Genomic DNA, 19,168 nt, shown 5'->3' on the forward strand with positions numbered 1-19,168 from the left:
CTACTCTCTCTCTCTCTCTCTCTCTCTCTCTCTCTCTCTCTCTCTCTCTCTCTCTCTCAGAATGTACATCATTGGTGACAGTGGCAGGATCCATCGGCCGGTAACATGGAGCTGCATGCGCCAAATGCATGATGATCACACGTCTAAAGGATATGTGGCTAGTCACAACCAGGGGCGGAGGCATTCACAGGCCTTAGATGGCCCTGGCACCCCCAACTTGGAATTATATACATACATTCCCCTGTTATTCTGATACAGATGATCTTCATCCCAGTCTATTTCATGTGATGACACTCCCAGGCCCCAGCATTATGTAATGATTTTTTCTGGGTGACCATTAACCTTATTCATATATACAATTGTGGGCCAATACGAGCTTACTTCCTATTTGATTATGACACAAATCTAATATTTATATGTATTATATTAGGAATCTAGGTCCTTATCTAATAATCTAATCCAGGATGAGAGGACGAGAGGAACAACCGAACAAACAATATGTAAACATGAAGACGACCTTCCTCTCTCGCCTCTAAAAACCTTGATCGCTCCCCTTCAGGTAACCGCCCGCTTCTCTCTTTCTTCCGATTACTTCTCTCTTCCTTACTCCGATCAGTCTCTAAACCTAGGGCTTTATTTCTTCTGGGCATTTTCTATTGAGCTCTTTAACCGAACAAACAATATCCTTTTTTCCATAGATCTCGTCATCTAGCAGAGAAGAACATGAGGAAGCACCGAAGCAGTCCTCAATCCATGGGTTTTTCAAAAGAAAAAGTACCGAGCAATCAGAACCCGAAGCCAATACATCAGCGTCTTTACCGTTGCCGATTGAGCCAGAGGTTCCCGATATTCCTCATTAGATACTATGTTACTTCATTGGTTTATAATTTATCTTTTGTTCGTTGGCCGGCCCCTGTTAGTTTTAAATCCTAGCTCCGCCTCTGGTCACAACTCACAAGTCGAGTGCCGTATAAAGCATATAAATCAAGAGACAAATTAAGAAGGTCGATCCAGCTAGGTAGTTAAAGGATGGATATATGGCGTACACATAATTAAGCAGCCATTTAGGACCAACATTATTTCTGGCGAATCGAGATGGCATGCATTATAAGAAACATGATCGATTGATTGAGTATATAATCCTACCATTTCACTTTTTAGCAGATCTTTTACCTTACTTTCACCCAGTTCTGTCCTCCTGATCATCATCATATACTCATTAAGCTAGACAACCTCTTGTGCTTTCAATTATATGACATCCTAATCATATATATATGCCCCCATTACTAATAATCAATCGTCAATACTAACAAACTCAAACATCATTTCTATTTTGACAAGCTAGTTTGCAGTAATACCGCAGCACTACTAGTCTATTACTCACAAACATCAAAAGAAAGATAATATAGACCATAATAATCATGGTCTTCTCTCTTCAAGATGTTGTATTAGTGCTCTCTCTCTCTATATATATATATATGTGTGTGTGTGTGTTTTCCGTTCATGATAGTAACTTCCGATCTATTTGTAATGCAAAAACTATAATCGAAATACATATAACTGACCCGCATGAATTAGTTTGATAATGCTAGTTTAATCGAAGATAATCTAAAATATGTTAATCATCACCAAGTCCTCGTGAATCGATCCGTGGTCGGTTCACCATCCATCAAAGTAAAGACTAAAGAAAGGTGCATGGTCTACCACCACACAGTTTAGCATTCTCCTGAGACGTAAACATCATTAGAAATCGGAGAGAAACGAAATTGGAGAGTTGGGAATTGGAAAAATTAAACGAAGTATTTTCCGGCAAAAAATGATTACTCAAACTGAACTCCGGCCACTTCTCCTGTATATAGATTCGTTTGAAAATTTGATATGACTGCTCGAGATTTTGTCTCGTGAGGATTTCCGGAGACAAGTGATCGAGTTTGATGGAAGCGAAACAAACTACCGAACTAGAATAGGGGGTAAAATTTACAAGAAAATGTGGAAGCAAAACTCTAGGGTTTCAAGGAAATGAGTTGGCGGGACCCCTCCCCCCCCCCACACCGAGTGATATGGAATACGACGGTTGTAAATCGACCTCACCCCACTAGAAAGTGGGATTGCGTGCCACGTGTCTATCTACCAACTACCCTTGTTTGGCCAACATACTAGACGACAAGACAACTGACCGGAAAACGCCGTCCCTGCAATGATTTTGTTACAAACAAACAAAGCAACACCAGCTTCGTACGTGTACGTAAATATATATCACTGATATGTGTGTACTTCCTTCACAGCTTCTCCATTTCTCATTTCTTCGATTCGAAACTACTCTTAAACATGGAAGAAGTTTTGAATCGAAAATGATATAATACGCATACGTATCTCTTTTCTTTCATGATCTTTCACGATCTTTCACATTTGTCTCATATTCGAAGATTATTTGTGTATGAGTGGTTGAGTATGCAAAGTGTGCATGATGACGGTGCATGCATGTCGGTAATCATTCTAGATAGCTAGCTAGCTAGGTAGGGGTCGATTTTCATAGAGCCCGGCCAGATCGATGCACTGATGCATACATATATGATCGAAGCTCTGGATATATATATAGAACACAGAAATGGTGAGATTCCAATAATGAAACAGATCGAAACTATATATCTGTGTGTTTGCGATATTAAAAAGCGAAATGCAAGTTGGGATAGTAAAGAGAAAGCACTAGCTAGAAATATGATATATATGCGCCACCAAGCAAAGCTAAGGCTAGCGTCAAGTAGCCAAGACGAGTCCTTTTTCTCTTTGCGCAAGTCTTTCAAACCAGAAAGTGCAGGCTCCACCATATATTCAGGCCAGGTCCCATTAATATATTTCCTCGATCTCTTATCTTTCTCAGGCTGATCGATCAGAGACGTCTCAGAGTACACAAACAACTCTCAGTGCTCTCTGCCAAAAGAATTATTAACTGAAGATATAAACATATATATATATATATATTATTTTTTTTCTAATTTTTATGGGACAGAAATCGGAATCCCATTGATGGGTTCTTGTTCTTCCTTAGCTTTAATCATTCTGCTCTCTGGCTTATGCAGCTTTGAGTTTTAAAATCGAGTAGCAAAGAAAACAAAAGTGAAAGAGATTAGGGCAAATGGGCAAATTGGGCAAGCAGACAATTGGCGGATCATGAATATTAGCAAAACAAAGTAGAAGACTTTGTTTTAATTAGCATCTTACCTGGGAACCTTTCTCCAGAACCTCTTTTTTCAGATCATGAATATTATTAGCTGGTGATATATTAACAAAATATGCAATAAAAAAAATAAGTAAAGTCATATCGAATTTCCACGATACGAATGTTGAAAGCTACAGTCCAAATCAAAAATAACTGTATTTTTAAGGACAACGGAATATAGGAATCAATCAGTTGGCTGCTTTAGAAAGAAAAGCACCATATATTACTTCCACTTTTAATTTACTTATAAATTCTTTAGACAACCAAATTCTACTATAGCTAGCTTTTCCTTTTGAACTTATTCTTTTGCTGTTAAGAGAAAAAGTAAAATTCTACCAAGAGAAGCGCGCACATGAATATGCTTTATAAAGAAGTTTCTGGCAGCTGCAGCATGATCACCAAGTTAATCCGATGACAATTGGTTTATTATACTTTTGAGTCTAAAATTTGACCAGCTCGGATCCTAGTTACAAAAGATTAAAGAAAAAAAAAAGGTATTTTGACTGAATAATGATGTTTACTCATGAAATTTCTTCAAATGCAGCATGTGAAAAAAATAGAAGCGAAGTTCTTCATTGGTTGTTTGTACCACATGCAATGTCCTAATTAAAGAACATTAGTTATGTACAAATTGATGGAATGATCTGATAAAGTAGTCTGGGGTTCACATCTAAAACCAATTGACAATAGGTGGAGTGACTCAAACTCTTATAAACCCACATGCAAGGTTCCTATTCCCGATGTGGGATTGATATCTCAACATAATCGTTATATCTTATCATTTCAAAATTATAATGGTATCTGGCACTGATATTATCTTCCACTCTTTTGTAGAAAGAGACTTGTTTTCTGTATCAGTTGTAGAAAGAATTTCTTACCCACGAGGATGAGTACTAATCAAAAATACAGAGGACAGAAAATATGCTAACGAACTATGGCCAGTGACCAGCTAGCTAGGTAGATCGAGTAGCATAATACTAATGGTTAACAGTTAGTGCAGGCTGGAATAAATTAAGATAAGAAAACAATGAAAGGTGGGTTCCCATCCACCATCACCACGGAGGCTTAGCTAGCTTAGGCCTACATCGCTCACACTGAGACCGCACACACTCAAACAGAGAAAGCTGATCGATCGAGGAAGAAGACATATATCCTCCATCCATTCTTAACTTGTGTATAAAATCTCCATCGATCATCTATATATATATCCCACATGGTCCATCTCTCCTCTCCACTATAAGCAAACTCACAACCTCACAAAGTAGTGTGTACTTGATCCATCAAGCAAGCAAAAAAGAGAAGCTTCTCTAGAGGAAGTAGTAGTTCGTTTTCCTTCTTCTATTTCCGGTCACTCGCTTAGTCAGCATATACACACCGTGGAATTCAGCTAGCTAGCTGTGACACCATTATGGAAGGTCTGCCGCCGGCGGAGGTTTCTGAAACCCAGAACAATAGGGCGGCCGTCCTTGCCTACCCCTCCGCGGCCGCACAAGTTAACGCACAGTCTTTCCTACAACTCGCCATGTACCCTATTACTCTAAAGGTCTCTACTCTCTGTCAACTATTAGCCAGCATCTTCGAGTTTCATAACATCATTCTTAGCTCAATGAGGAAACATTCAGCTAATTACTTCACAAATGTTATGTTTGTTATTATTATACACGTACGTACAGTTAGCATGATTCTCATCATGATCTTATGATGGACCGTTTGTGTACATATTTGCAGTTTGAGGAGGTGTTTTACAAAGTGAAAATGGATCACAAAGCTGGACTAGTACCGTGGCCGAGTAGTAGTAGTAACAAGTTAACTTCGGAGAAAAGCATACTGAATGGAATATCAGGTGTGGTTTGCCCCGGAGAGATACTAGCCATGCTAGGTCCCTCCGGCAGTGGCAAAACCACTCTTCTCACCGCACTCGGCGGCCGCCTCCACGGTAAGCTCTCAGGCAAAATCACCTACAACTCCCAGCCATTCTGCGGCTCCATCAAACGGAGAACTGGTTTTGTCTCACAGGACGATGTGCTATACCCTCACCTCACCGTGACCGAGACCCTCGTCTTCACCGCCCTGCTGCGTCTTCCCAACACCCTGACACGCGACGAGAAAGTGCAGCACGTAGAGCACGTGATCAGCGAGCTCGGGCTGAGCCGGTGCCGGAGCAGCATGATTGGAGGCCCACTGTTTAGGGGAATATCAGGTGGGGAGAAGAAGAGGGTGAGTATTGGACAAGAGATGCTGATTAATCCGAGCTTGCTTTTGCTTGACGAGCCCACCTCGGGTTTGGACTCCACTACGGCGCAGAGGATTCTGACCACGGTCAAGAGGCTCGCAAGTGGGGGCCGGACCGTCGTCACCACCATCCATCAGCCCTCGAGTCGCCTCTACCACATGTTCGATAAACTCGTCTTGCTTTCCGAGGGCTACCCCATTTACTATGGCCCTGCTTCATCTGCTCTTGAGTATTTCTCCTCCATTGGTTTCTCCACGTCCTTGCCTAGTGTCAATCCTGCTGATCTCTTGCTCGATCTTGCTAACGGTACGTTCCTATTTCGGAAAGCGTATTATGTATCTGAAATAAATTGGGAAAATGTTACGTAAAAAAATGTATACAGTAAAACCTCTATAGATGAATAATGTCGGAACATAGACTAATGTTGTATATTCTAGCTCGATAGTATTAGGTCTTATACTTAAGTACTGCATTCAACTATTCCATCATCTAATTAAGATGATGTGCGTATACAGGAATCGCCCCCGATTCGAAACCTGCTGCTGATCATCAACAACGTGAGAACATGGAACAGGAGTCGAAGATGGTGAGAAAAGATCTTGTTTCTGCCTACGATAAAAACATTTCCGCAAGATTGAAAGCTGAGCTCTGTGGTGCTGGTGTGGAGGCCAATAATGTCTTTAACAATTACATCAAAGAAGCTGCTTCATCAAGTAAAATATATTAACCCAATCACATCCCTCTTGAAAGAATTAGCAACGCATCAATTAATTTGGCTAATTAGTTTGTTGGATAATTATGTGCATGCAGGACACGACCAACATCATGAACATTATTGGTGTACAAGCTGGTGGCACCAGTTCAAGGTACTCCTTCAGAGGGGAATAAGGGAACGACGTTTCGAAGCATTCAACAGGCTAAGAATTTTCCAAGTCCTAAGCGTCGCCACGCTCGGTGGACTCCTCTGGTGGCGCACCCCTTCCTCCCATATCGAAGATCGAATCGCCTTGCTATTCTTCTTCTCTGTCTTCTGGGGCTTCTACCCTCTCTACAACGCAGTCTTCACATTCCCCCAAGAAAGAAGAATGCTCATAAAAGAACGATCTTCTGGAATGTACCGCCTCTCTTCCTACTTCCTAGCCAGAACAGTCGGAGATCTACCTCTCGAACTTGCACTCCCCACTGCATTCGTAGTAATAATCTACTGGATGGGTGGACTCAAACCCGACCCGTTCACCTTTATCCTGTCTCTGCTTGTTGTGCTCTACAACGTCCTAGTCTCACAGAGCCTTGGCCTTGCCATTGGCGCCATTCTCATGGACATAAAGCAAGCTACTACTTTGGCTTCGGTTACAACCCTTGTGTTCCTCATCGCCGGAGGCTACTACATACAACAGATTCCTCCTTTCATAGTGTGGCTAAAATACTTGAGCTATAGCTTCTACTGCTACAAACTGCTTCTCGGGGTTCAATACCGGGAAGATGATTATTACGAGTGCTCGAAAGGAGTTTTGTGCCGAGTTGGAGACTTGCCGGCCGTGAAGTCAATGGGAGATCTTAACAACTTGTGGATAGATGTCTCGATTCTTGCCCTGATGTTACTAGGTTACCGATTTATGGCTTATCTCGCTTTGCATCGAGTCCGCTAGGTAGTTAGCTAAGTACTTCCGGCCACTTCTAAGTTCAAATCATCACCAGATCGAGATCGCCGCCGCAGTCTGAAGAGTTTTCTCCTACCTTCTTCAACTGATCATCGTCTCTCTACATTGGCAGTTCAACGATTAATAATTCATTAATAAGATCTAGTTGATTAGCTAGTAGAAAATAATGAAGTCCGTGGTGTAATGGTAATCAAGTTTTTGAGCCATATATATCCTTGTGACCGATCATCAGAGCTGGATATATATATATATATATATATATATATATATATATATATATATATATATATATATGACTGTGTAGCTTTATATATATCCAATAGGTACTACTGACTTGGAGGTTCCAATCTTAATTAAATCTATTTACAGAGAGGAAAGACCAAAATAACATATGCTCTTCTTAATATCTACATTTAAAAATAAAATAATGACATTAAAATTGTCTGTTGTTAAGTTATTTAACCAACTAAACCACAACTCATGGATAAAAGTTGTCCGTTGTTAAGTTATTTAAAGTTGTCTGTTGTTAAGTTATTTAACCAACTAAACCACAGTTCTTGGATAAAAATTATGTCATACAAACAGAATTTTCACACTCATTGTAGAACAAATTCAATTATATTTTACACAGTTCAGTTCTTTGTGCATGTCATTGTTGTCATACAAGTGTGTATAACATAATCTTCCATAAACTAAGTAGGGTAAAAAAGAACTTTAGCCAAAGCAACAAGAATGGCAGACTCAGAGTCGTAGTTGTGGTGGTTCGAACTTAAAATAGGGTTTGAAAACAACATGTACATTGGAGGAGGTGGAGGGCCATATGGTGTGTGCCTGTGTGGATCTAGCTACATGAGATCGTTCAAGTTGGGTCACTTGGGTGGAGGCCCATGCAAAAGAGAAAGGACATATCATTTCCTACTTTGGTATAGTGGAAAACCCACGCCATAGTTTATTATTTGAGAGAGAGGCAAAAAATAACCTATATTTCTTGTCTCTTCCTTGTATATATTTACAAATAAATAAGAAGAAAGTATTGTAGATTGCCTTAAACTTCAAAGGATGATGATATGAAAACGATAAGAAAGCAAAGAAGCAAAACCCTACCATGAGCATATATTGAGCGTGAAATAACCGAAACACGCACCTATCAGCTGATCCAAATGTAATGCTGGAGACAAGTAAAAAGAAGACTATAAAACCACATAGTTAGAGTAGGATGTGTATGAGCAAAATCTGTTAGTCGATCGGCAAATTGTCGGCAACAAAATTATTAAATTAGCCTCAGCGGATCCATGTCTCTCTCTCAAGTCAAATTAAAAGAAAACAGAAGTAATATTGGTAATGAAAGCCCAAATTAGTGTTCCAAAGCCCAATCTCCCTCCCGTGAAAAACTACAAGTCGTATCTTTTCTTTCAGACTATAAATAACCGGGAAAGGGGCTGAAACACTGTCGTTCGCGTCTTCTAGGGTTTTGCAGAGCGAGAAAGAAAACAGTAGAGAAGAGGGTAGTGACGTCATGAGCAGAAGCTTGGGAATTCCGGTGAAGCTGCTTCACGAGGCGTCAGGGCACATCGTGACGGTGGAGCTCAAGAGCGGCGAGCTTTACAGAGGCAGCATGGTCGAGTGCGAGGACAACTGGAACTGCCAGCTCGAGAGCATCACCTACACCGCTAAGGTCTCTCCTTCTTTTCTTTCAATTCGATTCTTTTTGCTGGATTTCATTGTTAGGTTTAGGTTTTCTTTGCTGGTTTAGTACTGCGTTCTCTAAAACCCTAGATTTCGTCTAAAACCCCTAAATCTGAATCCGAGGATTTTAGTTGCTAGATTAAGCGATTTGAAACCCCAGGGATTGTTCTATTGCGAATTGAGGAAATCGAGAGTGGATGTGGTTTCAAGTCTGGTAGTGTTAATGTGTGGACTGCATTTAGATTGAATGGTGTAGATTTATCTGGAATTTTGTGTCCATTATGCTTCTTTTTGTTTATTTCTTACTTATGGTTGTTGCTAACGTTAAGTATGATCTACTGCAGGACGGAAAGGTTTCACAGCTTGAGCATGTTTTCATTCGAGGGAGCAAAGTGAGGTATGTACACCCTTATACTGTTTCAACAGCCCTATTTGTATCTTGTATGGTTAAGTACTGTGTTTCTGCTCTAGATTTACTGTAACTCTGACACTGATGTGGATTTTTGGTAGGTTTATGGTCATCCCAGACATGCTGAAGAATGCTCCAATGTTTAAACGTCTAGATGCTAGAATCAAGGTATCTTTCCACTTTCCACTGATGATAGAAATCTCCTTGATATGAATGGATTAAAGTTTTTGTTGTCTGACCTTTTGTTTCTGATCTTGAAGGGTAAGGGTGCTTCAGTTGGAGTTGGCCGAGGTAGAGCTGTTGCAATGCGGGCCAAAGTAAGTGTTCTTATCTCTACTAAATCTTATGTAGTTCCTTTTTTAAGAGCTTATAAAGTTATATCTTAGGATATTGGTACTGGATCTGTCAATAACTAGTATTCATGTTGCCTTTGTGGACTCTTTTATATGAAGTGTTGAGACAATGATTGTATTGTTTGAAATACCAGAGTTTCATACATTTGTTTGCTTGACACAATAATACCGGACCTGGCTTGACTAAAGAAACTTGTTCTGCAGGCTCAAGCTGCTGGTCGCGGAACAACTGGTAGGGGAGCTGTGCCACCGGTACGGAGGTAATCAACCCTCCCTGCACCACACCTTTGCAGAGTCACTTCAATATGCCTATATGATTGGTGTAAAAGAATAGGCTTCTTTGTTTGGGAGAGTGAAGAATCTGAGAATGAATTGTATGGTCCACATGCTGATCTCTTTATGTATGCATGTTTTGGATGCCGAATCTTCTTTTGACTCTGTACTATGTAGTTTCTATTGTTAATGTTAATGTAATAGCGAGATTTTATCAGTGTCTATAGTTCTTGATCTTGCTCTTTATGGTCATTCGTCCTGCTCTCTTTTAAGAGCTTTATGCTCTTCAGGCTTTATAATCTTTAAGCTCTCATTTGTCAGTATGGTGTCTGGTGGTTGCTATGGTAAGGTGCTGTAGCGACATCTCTGTTATCACCTATACTTGAAGGTAAAGTGTGGTAGCTCACTATTGTCACTAGTCACACCCCTGGGACAATTTGGGTAGGCAATAGTCTTTAGTGTCATGATCATCAAATGATGGCAATTTGGCAACTCTTATCATGCAGGTGAAAGAAAGTCATAGTATAGAGAACAACTAAAGTTCCATATGATTCATTGGAACAGTTCAAGTGACACACGTATAGATGTAAATTGTAAAGGAGATTATTTGGACAACTGGGAAGAAAGGTTCCCACAAGATTTGTAAGATGTTAAAGATTAGTGGAAGTAGCCATAGAGTTCCAAAAAGCAAATGCAGAAATTCCAAGGGTTTGAAGCATCCATTGTAGGACCGGTGAGAACAACCCTGAAGAATCTGAAGGGAAGTAGAGCATTTGGTCCTGTAACTGGCCATGATGCGAACTGCCCAGGCTTGCATATAGTTTGGTCATTTTCGTGCACTCTAAGATTTGTCCACGTCTTCCCATCCAGAGATCCCTGAAATGCGTGAGTTCACTTGATACTGTTTCCTCCATCGGATGATAACAAACACAACAATAATAGCTCTAAAAGGAGCACATTAAGGTGATCTTTACCTGGAAATTCCAATATCTCATGTATGCTCTGGATCCATCATGTCTCAAGGTGTAGTAGTTGCAAATTAGCTGTATAAACCGACATTCCGCATTCGTCCATCAGAATGCAGACTCAAACATGATTTAAGAACCTCAAATAATTCTAAGTAATACGAACAATTCCATCCGACAAGAAGGTAAACCAAATGATACCATGTTAAGCAGATTGATTCACCGTCAACTTTCGGAGTAGTCCACAGGAGTGGAACGCATAGTATCACGTTTATTAATATAATTTGGTGATGCTTCTCTGATTGACGATAACTTGTCTTTTTTTCTTTTTCTTTTGCGAACTAAAAATAACTTATATCCCATGCGGATGAATATAATGCAGATTAAAGAACAAAAGATATAGAAATACCTGATGATCAGCACCAATGTCGACCATCCACCAGGTATTATTCCTCCCATCTTCAATATGTGGCCCAGCGAAGGATGTTCCCTGATGAGGCCGTATTGTTAAATTACTAGTAGCGAAGCTCACAGCTATACCTTATTATAACATTTCAATTTACCATACCTGGTAAGTTCTTGAGACCAAAACCTTGGGATCAGTGAACCTAGAAGGGGGACTGCTAGCTGTAATTGTGATTCTCTGAAACATGCAAATTCATAAAGGATGAGCAGCTGCTTTAAAAGTCATTAATACTATGGAGAGCCATGTAAATGAAAACAAGAAGCTGAAAAGTTCACCTTTGCCAGAACAGGATTAAACCACTGATGTTCTCCATATGATGTGCCTGCAAAGTACAGGACTCCATTGCTGTCCCCATCACATATGTACTGGAGCTCCTTATAACTAGATCGCCTATGTTGGATTCTCAGGCTACAAAATAAATCAAGAATTCCTTAACCAAGTATATAAAATAGTGCTCAAAATACACATCAACCAAGAGTTCCTTACAAACAAATCAGGAATGGGAGTAAAGTGTTTGCAAAGATTTAACCATGCAAGAGTTCAATAAGCTATTTCAATAACTCCATTTGATGATGTACCAAAGGAATATGAAAATTTGTAATCATAATGACTAGGACTTTGGTAAGCTGAAGCATTTATACCTATTTACTGTAATCTACTTCTACCTTCACCAGAATAGAGGACAGACAGAAATTGTGTGGAAAAACAGAGTTCTATACTTCTATACAGTTGCACGGCTCCAGCTTCAAAATTTCATCTTTGATCAATAAAATATAGAAAGAAAAATAAATATATACAGTTCAATAACACTTTAATAGTTGACTGCCTAATGTGCAAAGGTTTATCTGTCCAAACTTTTGATTTGAACTTCTATCTTAAAACATAGAAGATTGGTTGTTCTGTACCCTCTCCTTTTCTCAGCAACCTAAAAAATCAATTTAGTTTGCAGGAATCCACTTATAGTGAACATCAAAAAACTTGAACATGAAAAAGAATGCTTACTTGTGCTCGCCTTGCGGTCTTGTCAATCCATGCTTGATATAATTGATGGCCTCCTGGACCTGTGATAACAGTACGAGATATATATTAGAAAATCAATTAAGAGTGAGCTTCATTTATGGCGAAAAGTTGTGTGAAATTACGATCAACTCACAAGGTTATTGAACATGGACATATGCCTGCTAATGTTGCTCTTCTCTAACTGCAAGATCATTTGTAAGAAAATGTTTGTTAGACACAAAAATTTCATTTCTTCAGTAGATGTATTCGAGAATAAACTAAGATTTTCTGATGCATCTCTACACTCAAAGTTTACATACCTTCTCAAGCGAGGACAAAGGCAGCAGCACAAAACGAACGAGAGGTAGAAGGTCATGGACTGTCTGCAGCCTATCCCCAAAGAGACTGTCTGCGGTTGAATATGTCATCATCTCATCCACCACCTCCCATCCACACACTTCCTTTGCTTTCGCACCCCACATCAAGATTGCATTGAGAACCTTCTCTTCAGATGTTACAGTCAAATCTGGATGCTGCAGTAGCATAACGTACTATGAGACAATACTCCATCATGGGATCTTTTAACCAATTTAAGTTCCAACTAGTTTTGGTTAATTGTACAAAGTTATCAAAGCAACCCACATTTAGTTAAAGCTCAATACAAAGAGAAATAATAGTAATTACATAGCCAACACGCACAAGGTGAACCTCATTTTTCTCTCACAAAGCTGCTAAACACATGACTTCCATATACTTCATTATAGCAGTTGAACGATATGAGATCTCATATACTGCCCCTTTTGTATACATAATGTGATATAGTTATCTTATATATGTTTTAAGATGTCCCTCAGTGTTAAAACAGGTCACTTGAATGCTGAGAGCTTACCTGAATGATCTTTCTAAAGGTCGCCTCATCTAACAACACGAAGTCAGTGCTGGCAGTTGTGCAGTAGTCAAAGTGCATAGAAAAGTTTGTCTCACAAGTTTCTTCAATAAGTTGACATGAGGGAATTGAAGAAATCACTTGAAGCATCAGACAGACCGAGTCCTGCAACAGAAGTCGACTGTTAGCTTCAAAAGAAACAGTCCAATTACTTTTCCAAAAAGTCTGCTTCCTCGTCCATTAAACTTGTGATAATTAGAAAAACTGTTGGTGAATGACCTTCTTCCACTAGAACTCCATCCCTGCATATAATGTGCACATGTGAGTATCAATATCTCAATAATTCATTATCATTCTTTTGTTTTCAGAAGTCCGAAACCGCAAGTCACTTCTCCGTTCTTTTATTCAAATCATGCAAGTTGCATACTGTAAAAATGACAAAACATAGGCATGGTTTGAAATAATATACATAGATTAAACTTTGTTATAAGGTGAGGAGTACCAAACTACCTCTGATAGGCATTCTAAAAGCATTTTGCAGCATTCCTGATGAAGGAGAGTGACTCCAAATTGATCAGCCAACAGAAAAAGATGGAGTAACATGTCACCAGAATCCATGGTAGCTTCTAAATTGAGCTCCCCACTATACATGAACTCAAGCAAAGCCTGAAATGCTTCTGGTGATATGTCTCTCAAAAGAACCTCTGAGGATATTGTTTCACACATTCCATTTGTGAACATCTGCACAATGCAACATCTGTCCATTATTTTCATTCTAATGAGAGTACAGAAAACAAAAGATCAGGAACAGAAATAGACCCAAAATGCCTACATGACAGGTATAAGGGCACATAAACAAAACAGTGCATATGCTAACCTTTGCAAATGGGAGACTCCATAAACTCAGAATAACTTTATGTGACTGGGCAATAAGGCCATGACCTTCAATATAGATGTTAACATCACTATACTTGTTAGTTGAATGCAACTGCCTAAGCCTCAGGACATCAATGGGAACTCCAAACGGGAAGGCTGTCCAACACTGTGGTCTACTGCATGGGTATGATAATTCCACACATTTGCCGGAGTCAAACAACTTTTTATTTAGCTTAAATCTTTCCATGGATTCCTCGCATTGCTTCACTAATGAAGTCACTTCGAATTGTAAGCCTAGAGACCTCAAGGAACTAAGCTGTGATTCTGGAATCTGTACCAAACAGCACAAACGATAACAACATACCGGTCTGTCATCAAATAGTAGTGATGATTTTGGCATACAAATAAACCCACATTTGAAGCATTTATAGCAAAAATTACACATTTTTACCGTATATATGAATTGCTCTACACTTCTGAGACCTCATTAGTATCTATTTCCTCATAAGAGCATTACAAGTATCTGGGATAAGAAGATGGTATACCTGGGTTCGCCCTGTGTAAATATATTCAAGTAGAGCATGGAGAACAGGATAAGTTATCCCTTTTAGCTGGAGAACGTCTTTGGATGATATAGGGAAATTCCCAGAGGCTGCCAAAATAGGCTTGTGAGCTGGTACAGGCCTTTCTTCTGGACCAACAACGAAAAGAACATCAGATAGTTCCCAGCTTTCAAGGAAATTTTCAAGCCCCCATTTCTCATAAGCCGTTCGTTCATCCTCCAACTCCTCTTCCCCATCTTCCTCATGCATGTACTCCTTGCAATCCAAATTCTTCCACAACGATATATGATTCTGAGTCAAAGGTATTACACTGACATTCCTATACCCGACATGTTTATCCCAGCTACTAAGCCCAACATAACGAACACTACAATTCGGATGTGAATCCAGCCACTGAAAGACAAGGTTCTGAAAAGGGTATCTTCCCTTGCCAATACTGATCAAACCATCACATATACTGATCCAATAGCTCTGAAACGCAGAAGAAGAACAAAGGCCAACACCCTCCACATCCACCACAGTTTTCCCATCCACCTCAATTTTCAACCGCCTATTCCTATGACTACCCAAAATAACAGTATAGTGAGGAGTATTATCTTTCTTATAATGATAGTGCTGGCTTCCCACGTTTTCCCTGAACACCAGTGTCACATCATTGTGAGCAAATGCTTCAAACGCCACGCAGCCCCTCCCAGCTTCCCGGAACTTCAAATCATTCCGCCAAGCACACTCAAAAGGCGCCACCGTAAGGAACTTGTTCTCTTTCTTCTCCATCTTCCTTCCTTATTACACACACTCAATCTCAACACCAACACCACCTTGCCTATCCAGAAATGACAAACTCATCAAAATCCAAAACACTACAATTCAGTGAAACCAAGATGCAAAATTTATAGTGAGAACCAAATGCAATGACAGAGACACAGAGACCAAAAAGTAGCCAGAAATTGCTTGAAGACGAGGACCCTCAACTTGCCAAAAAAATATCTTAAACCACTAAACAATGACAAAGATGAATCACAGATCACTATCAATCCTATCCTAACCACATACTTATCCAACTACACCATCAATACATCAAAATATCAAAAAAAAATCCCAATAAACGACAACTGATGCCCATGACTTTGGATAATAACAACAAACAACTGAAACAAGTAATCAGAAGTGGATAATAACATCAGAAACTGACCCGTAATGGAAAGTTTTCGTGGCGGGTAATCTTTATTTGTTTCTCCCCTGTTTGGAGATTCATGCGTCCATATCGGTCGGAGAAATGAACCTGACCACAAGAAGAGAGATATTTGGACAAGTGGGAACTGGGAGGTCGAGCAATTTTGGTCGGAGGTGTAACTGAACCTTCAAACGGGTTGCTAAACACGAGCACGGCACGTTTAAAAACGGCCCGGCACAGCCCAAGTCCGTTAACAGCCCGACCCGGCTTAAATATGTTATTTTAATAGATCGGGCTGGGCCTATAAAAATGAGCCCATAGACTCGGTCTGGCTCGAGCTCGTTATAGGCCCGGCCTGACCCGAGCATGATAATTTGAGGCCCACGGCCGACCCGTTATAAAATATAATTTTTTATTTATTTTTAATATGAAGATAACATATTTATAAATATTAAATTTAGTTTTGAGTGTGAACAATAAACTTATATACTAATAATTATTTATTTAAGTATGAATTGGATTCCCTTAGATTCATAAAAAGTTTTTGTCTAAAAATTTATTAATTGTGAACAATAACCATTTATCACTTTCTTTAGTTTGTTGACAAAGAAAAAAATGATCGATAGATTGTGTGAATTAGTAATGATTTGTAATTGTATCATGTATAATTAAATGTTGAGATTATGAGAGTAGAAGCGGTCGTATAGGACATTCACCTCGACTATTTTCAATTTTCGGCGCGAAACGGGTCTGGGCCGGCCCAGCCCGCCCGATTATGGGCTTGGGCCGTGGGTCGGGCTAGGCCTTACATTTGAGTAAATGGGCTCGGGCTTGAAGAAGTGGCCCATTGTGGGTCGGCCCAAGCACGGCCTGAAACCCGATTAGATGGGTCAGGCCGGGCCGGGCTGGCCCGTTTGCCACCTCTAGATGTACTTGTAATTTACCATTTACCATATATATATTTTTCGTCAACTGTGCAAACAACTAAATTATTGTTTATAACATTGTTACTAATTACTGTTTATAACACGCAAAAGAGTTGGGCCTCCTTTTATTTCTTCTGCATTTCGTCTTTCTATCGATCCCCATCGATGCTTCCCGAGTTTGACAGCAATCGACGAACTTTTCCGCCCTAAACAATCCCTTGATTTCGACACCAATCGCTGTTTTCATCTGTTGTGCTGGGCAGCGGAGGTCACCGTCCTGTTCCTCACCACCAGACCGCAACCACTTCAGCTCCTTCTACCTTTAAGTCTGAATCTTGGTTCGTTTATTCCGAATTGATTGAAGTTTGTGTTGATTTAGGGTTTCAGATTTGTGCAAATTTCTGAGATTTGTGTTAATTGAATTGCAGCGGGATTAGGCATTCGTGTTGCGAGTAAGCCACAATATCGGATCACTCCTCCGGTAAGAAATTCCAGAAATTTGGACAACGATCGAGGTGAGAGAGAGAGGAGGAGAAAGGAGAGGAGGAGGGATTTTTCTGGGTTTGTATCTATAAAGGGTGAGTAACCGAATCTAATTCATGGTGAGTAACCGAATCCAATTCGTTTCCAGATTTCAAGATTGAGGTTTGCTATTCGATCTGGGTTTAATTCTTTTCTAGGTGTTGATCTGTATATAGCTTCTATCTTTCTCCATGTGCTTGCTCTTTTTAGTTTATCTCGGTTTCCATCGATTTGTTCTCTAATTTCTCCAATTGTTTTGTGATTTCGATTTGGGTGATTGTATTTATAGGTAAAGGTATGATTGATTATCATTGGTTTCTTTTGGCAATTGGTTTACATATTTTAGTTGAATCTTGACTTTGATTGTTCTTCTGGGTCTTTTCTTTTCTGATAAGGTCTTGCAGATAAAGTGTGGTAGCACTTTATAATATCACTATTCCACTCTTTCCAATCAGGTAACAGCATACCATACTTGTTAAGTATTTCTTCTCATGACAAAAGCTACAGTTAGGAGAATTTGCAATATGTATTCTTTCAAGTATATTTTCAGTGACTATTTGCTTACACAATAATCCGTAAGTATGAATTATGTTACGACTTCTTATGGTTATTGATAGCTAAGTTTTTTATTTTGGCATTGGCAATGTTAATGTTTACAGATTCTGTGAGTTCTCATATAGCATTGGGTTTACAGAGTAAATGATGTTTCATGCTTTTTGACAATTTTATCTGTGAGTTTGAATCTTTTGTCGGTTTTGTAATGCAGATACAAATCAGGTGGTTATATGGTGTTAAGAGCTTGAGGTTACTCTTGGCAAGGTAATACATCTTACATGTTAATGAATTAATTGTTCATTATGATTGTAACATGATTTTATATTGTTCAAAATTTACGTGTTCTATATTGAATCCTGATTTGCTCATTTAAATTAGCTGTTAGTTTTTTCCCATTTACATCATAAAGGGCTATTCTCAATGTATTAAGCTAAAATGGGCAGGTACACTACTTCAAAGAAAAAGGAGAGGGAAAAGCCAATATGAGGTTCAATTTTCAAGTTCAATATTGGTGTTGTGGATCCTTTAATTTTGGTTACCTCTTTTTGTGCAAGTATGCATTGTATTTATGGTCAATTTTATAATGACTTTCTCTTTTTTCTTTTGCAATTTTGGAAGATATTATATTGTCATATTCAGTAGCTAATCTGGGGAATAGTGAGCTCTTGGCATTCTACATTATCTTGGTTTCTTCTTTTCTTATAAGTATGCATTCCTTTTTTATTATATTCTTGAATTATGTGAAATTTCCACTTTAGAAACATGTTAGCAAATATGAAATGGAATTCATATAATTATATTAATGCTCAGTTATGTAAATTTTCTTTTGTAATTTTCTTTTTTCTTTTTTGTTTTGCAGATTTGGACAACAGTTGGATTTCCATTCAATAACTTAATTGATAATCAATGAGCTCTCATATACAGCTCCATTGAATTCAGGTATATTACAACTCTTTTGTTTGTTCAAATTGAAATCGTAACGAAGCTTTTCAGGTATACCATCATGCTGTGATCAAAATTATGAAGGCGTTGATGCCTTTTGGTTTACTGCTGAGATAAAGAAGCTATCTTTATTCTCTATTGATTAATCTCATTGTTGTTTTGTTTTGCCTTTTCAGTTCACACACAAAAATAGAGTGCTCAGTTTGGTATTGTTGTTGGTTCATTGAATCTTTATACAAGTTGAGCTTTACAGGTATATACTACTGTTTTACATCAAAAAAAATTTGCGCATTGTCTATTTAGCAAAATCTTTCAAAACTCTGGTCTTCACTGTTGTGGAAGAATTTAGACTCTGGACAAAAATCTTTCAAGAGTTGAAGTATATGCCGCAACTCCCAGGCGAGAAGACAAATGTTGAAATCATTATGCCTTAAGCCTTCACAAAAATGAATGTAGGAC

At 39.0% G+C, this 19,168-nt stretch overlaps 4 protein-coding genes across 4 annotated transcripts in view; 2 read left to right on the forward strand and 2 right to left on the reverse strand.

Annotated features, from left to right (window-relative positions):
- Positions 1-19,168, reverse strand: part of LOC101312889 (group 2 truncated hemoglobin YjbI-like) — a 771,661-nt gene that overhangs the window by 577,605 nt on the left and 174,888 nt on the right. The window lies entirely within an intron of this gene.
- Positions 4,468-7,344, forward strand: LOC101298280 (ABC transporter G family member 14-like). The gene is made up of 4 exons (XM_004291201.1): positions 4,468-4,763; positions 4,949-5,759; positions 5,969-6,166; positions 6,264-7,344. Exons 1-4 carry the CDS (start codon positions 4,629-4,631, stop codon positions 7,100-7,102), a joined length of 1,983 nt encoding a protein of 660 aa, XP_004291249.1. The 5' UTR covers positions 4,468-4,628; the 3' UTR covers positions 7,103-7,344.
- LOC101312019 (small nuclear ribonucleoprotein Sm D3-like) lies at positions 8,570-10,147 on the forward strand. The gene is made up of 5 exons (XM_004291248.1): positions 8,570-8,789; positions 9,145-9,197; positions 9,311-9,377; positions 9,470-9,526; positions 9,767-10,147. Exons 1-5 carry the CDS (start codon positions 8,631-8,633, stop codon positions 9,824-9,826), a joined length of 396 nt encoding a protein of 131 aa, XP_004291296.1. The 5' UTR covers positions 8,570-8,630; the 3' UTR covers positions 9,827-10,147.
- LOC101292277 (BTB/POZ domain-containing protein At2g30600-like) lies at positions 10,338-15,514 on the reverse strand. The gene is made up of 12 exons (XM_004291180.1): positions 14,573-15,514; positions 14,029-14,358; positions 13,662-13,892; positions 13,155-13,316; positions 12,586-12,798; positions 12,420-12,467; positions 12,269-12,327; positions 11,542-11,674; positions 11,369-11,443; positions 11,210-11,290; positions 10,810-10,878; positions 10,338-10,711 (listed from the first exon to the last, which is right to left on the reverse strand). Exons 1-12 carry the CDS (start codon positions 15,362-15,364, stop codon positions 10,493-10,495), a joined length of 2,412 nt encoding a protein of 803 aa, XP_004291228.1. The 5' UTR covers positions 15,365-15,514; the 3' UTR covers positions 10,338-10,492.

The sequence above is a fragment of the Fragaria vesca genome, linkage group LG2, assembly GCF_000184155.1.
Source record: "Fragaria vesca subsp. vesca linkage group LG2, FraVesHawaii_1.0, whole genome shotgun sequence".
In the NCBI taxonomy this organism is placed as follows: Eukaryota; Viridiplantae; Streptophyta; class Magnoliopsida; order Rosales; family Rosaceae; genus Fragaria; species Fragaria vesca.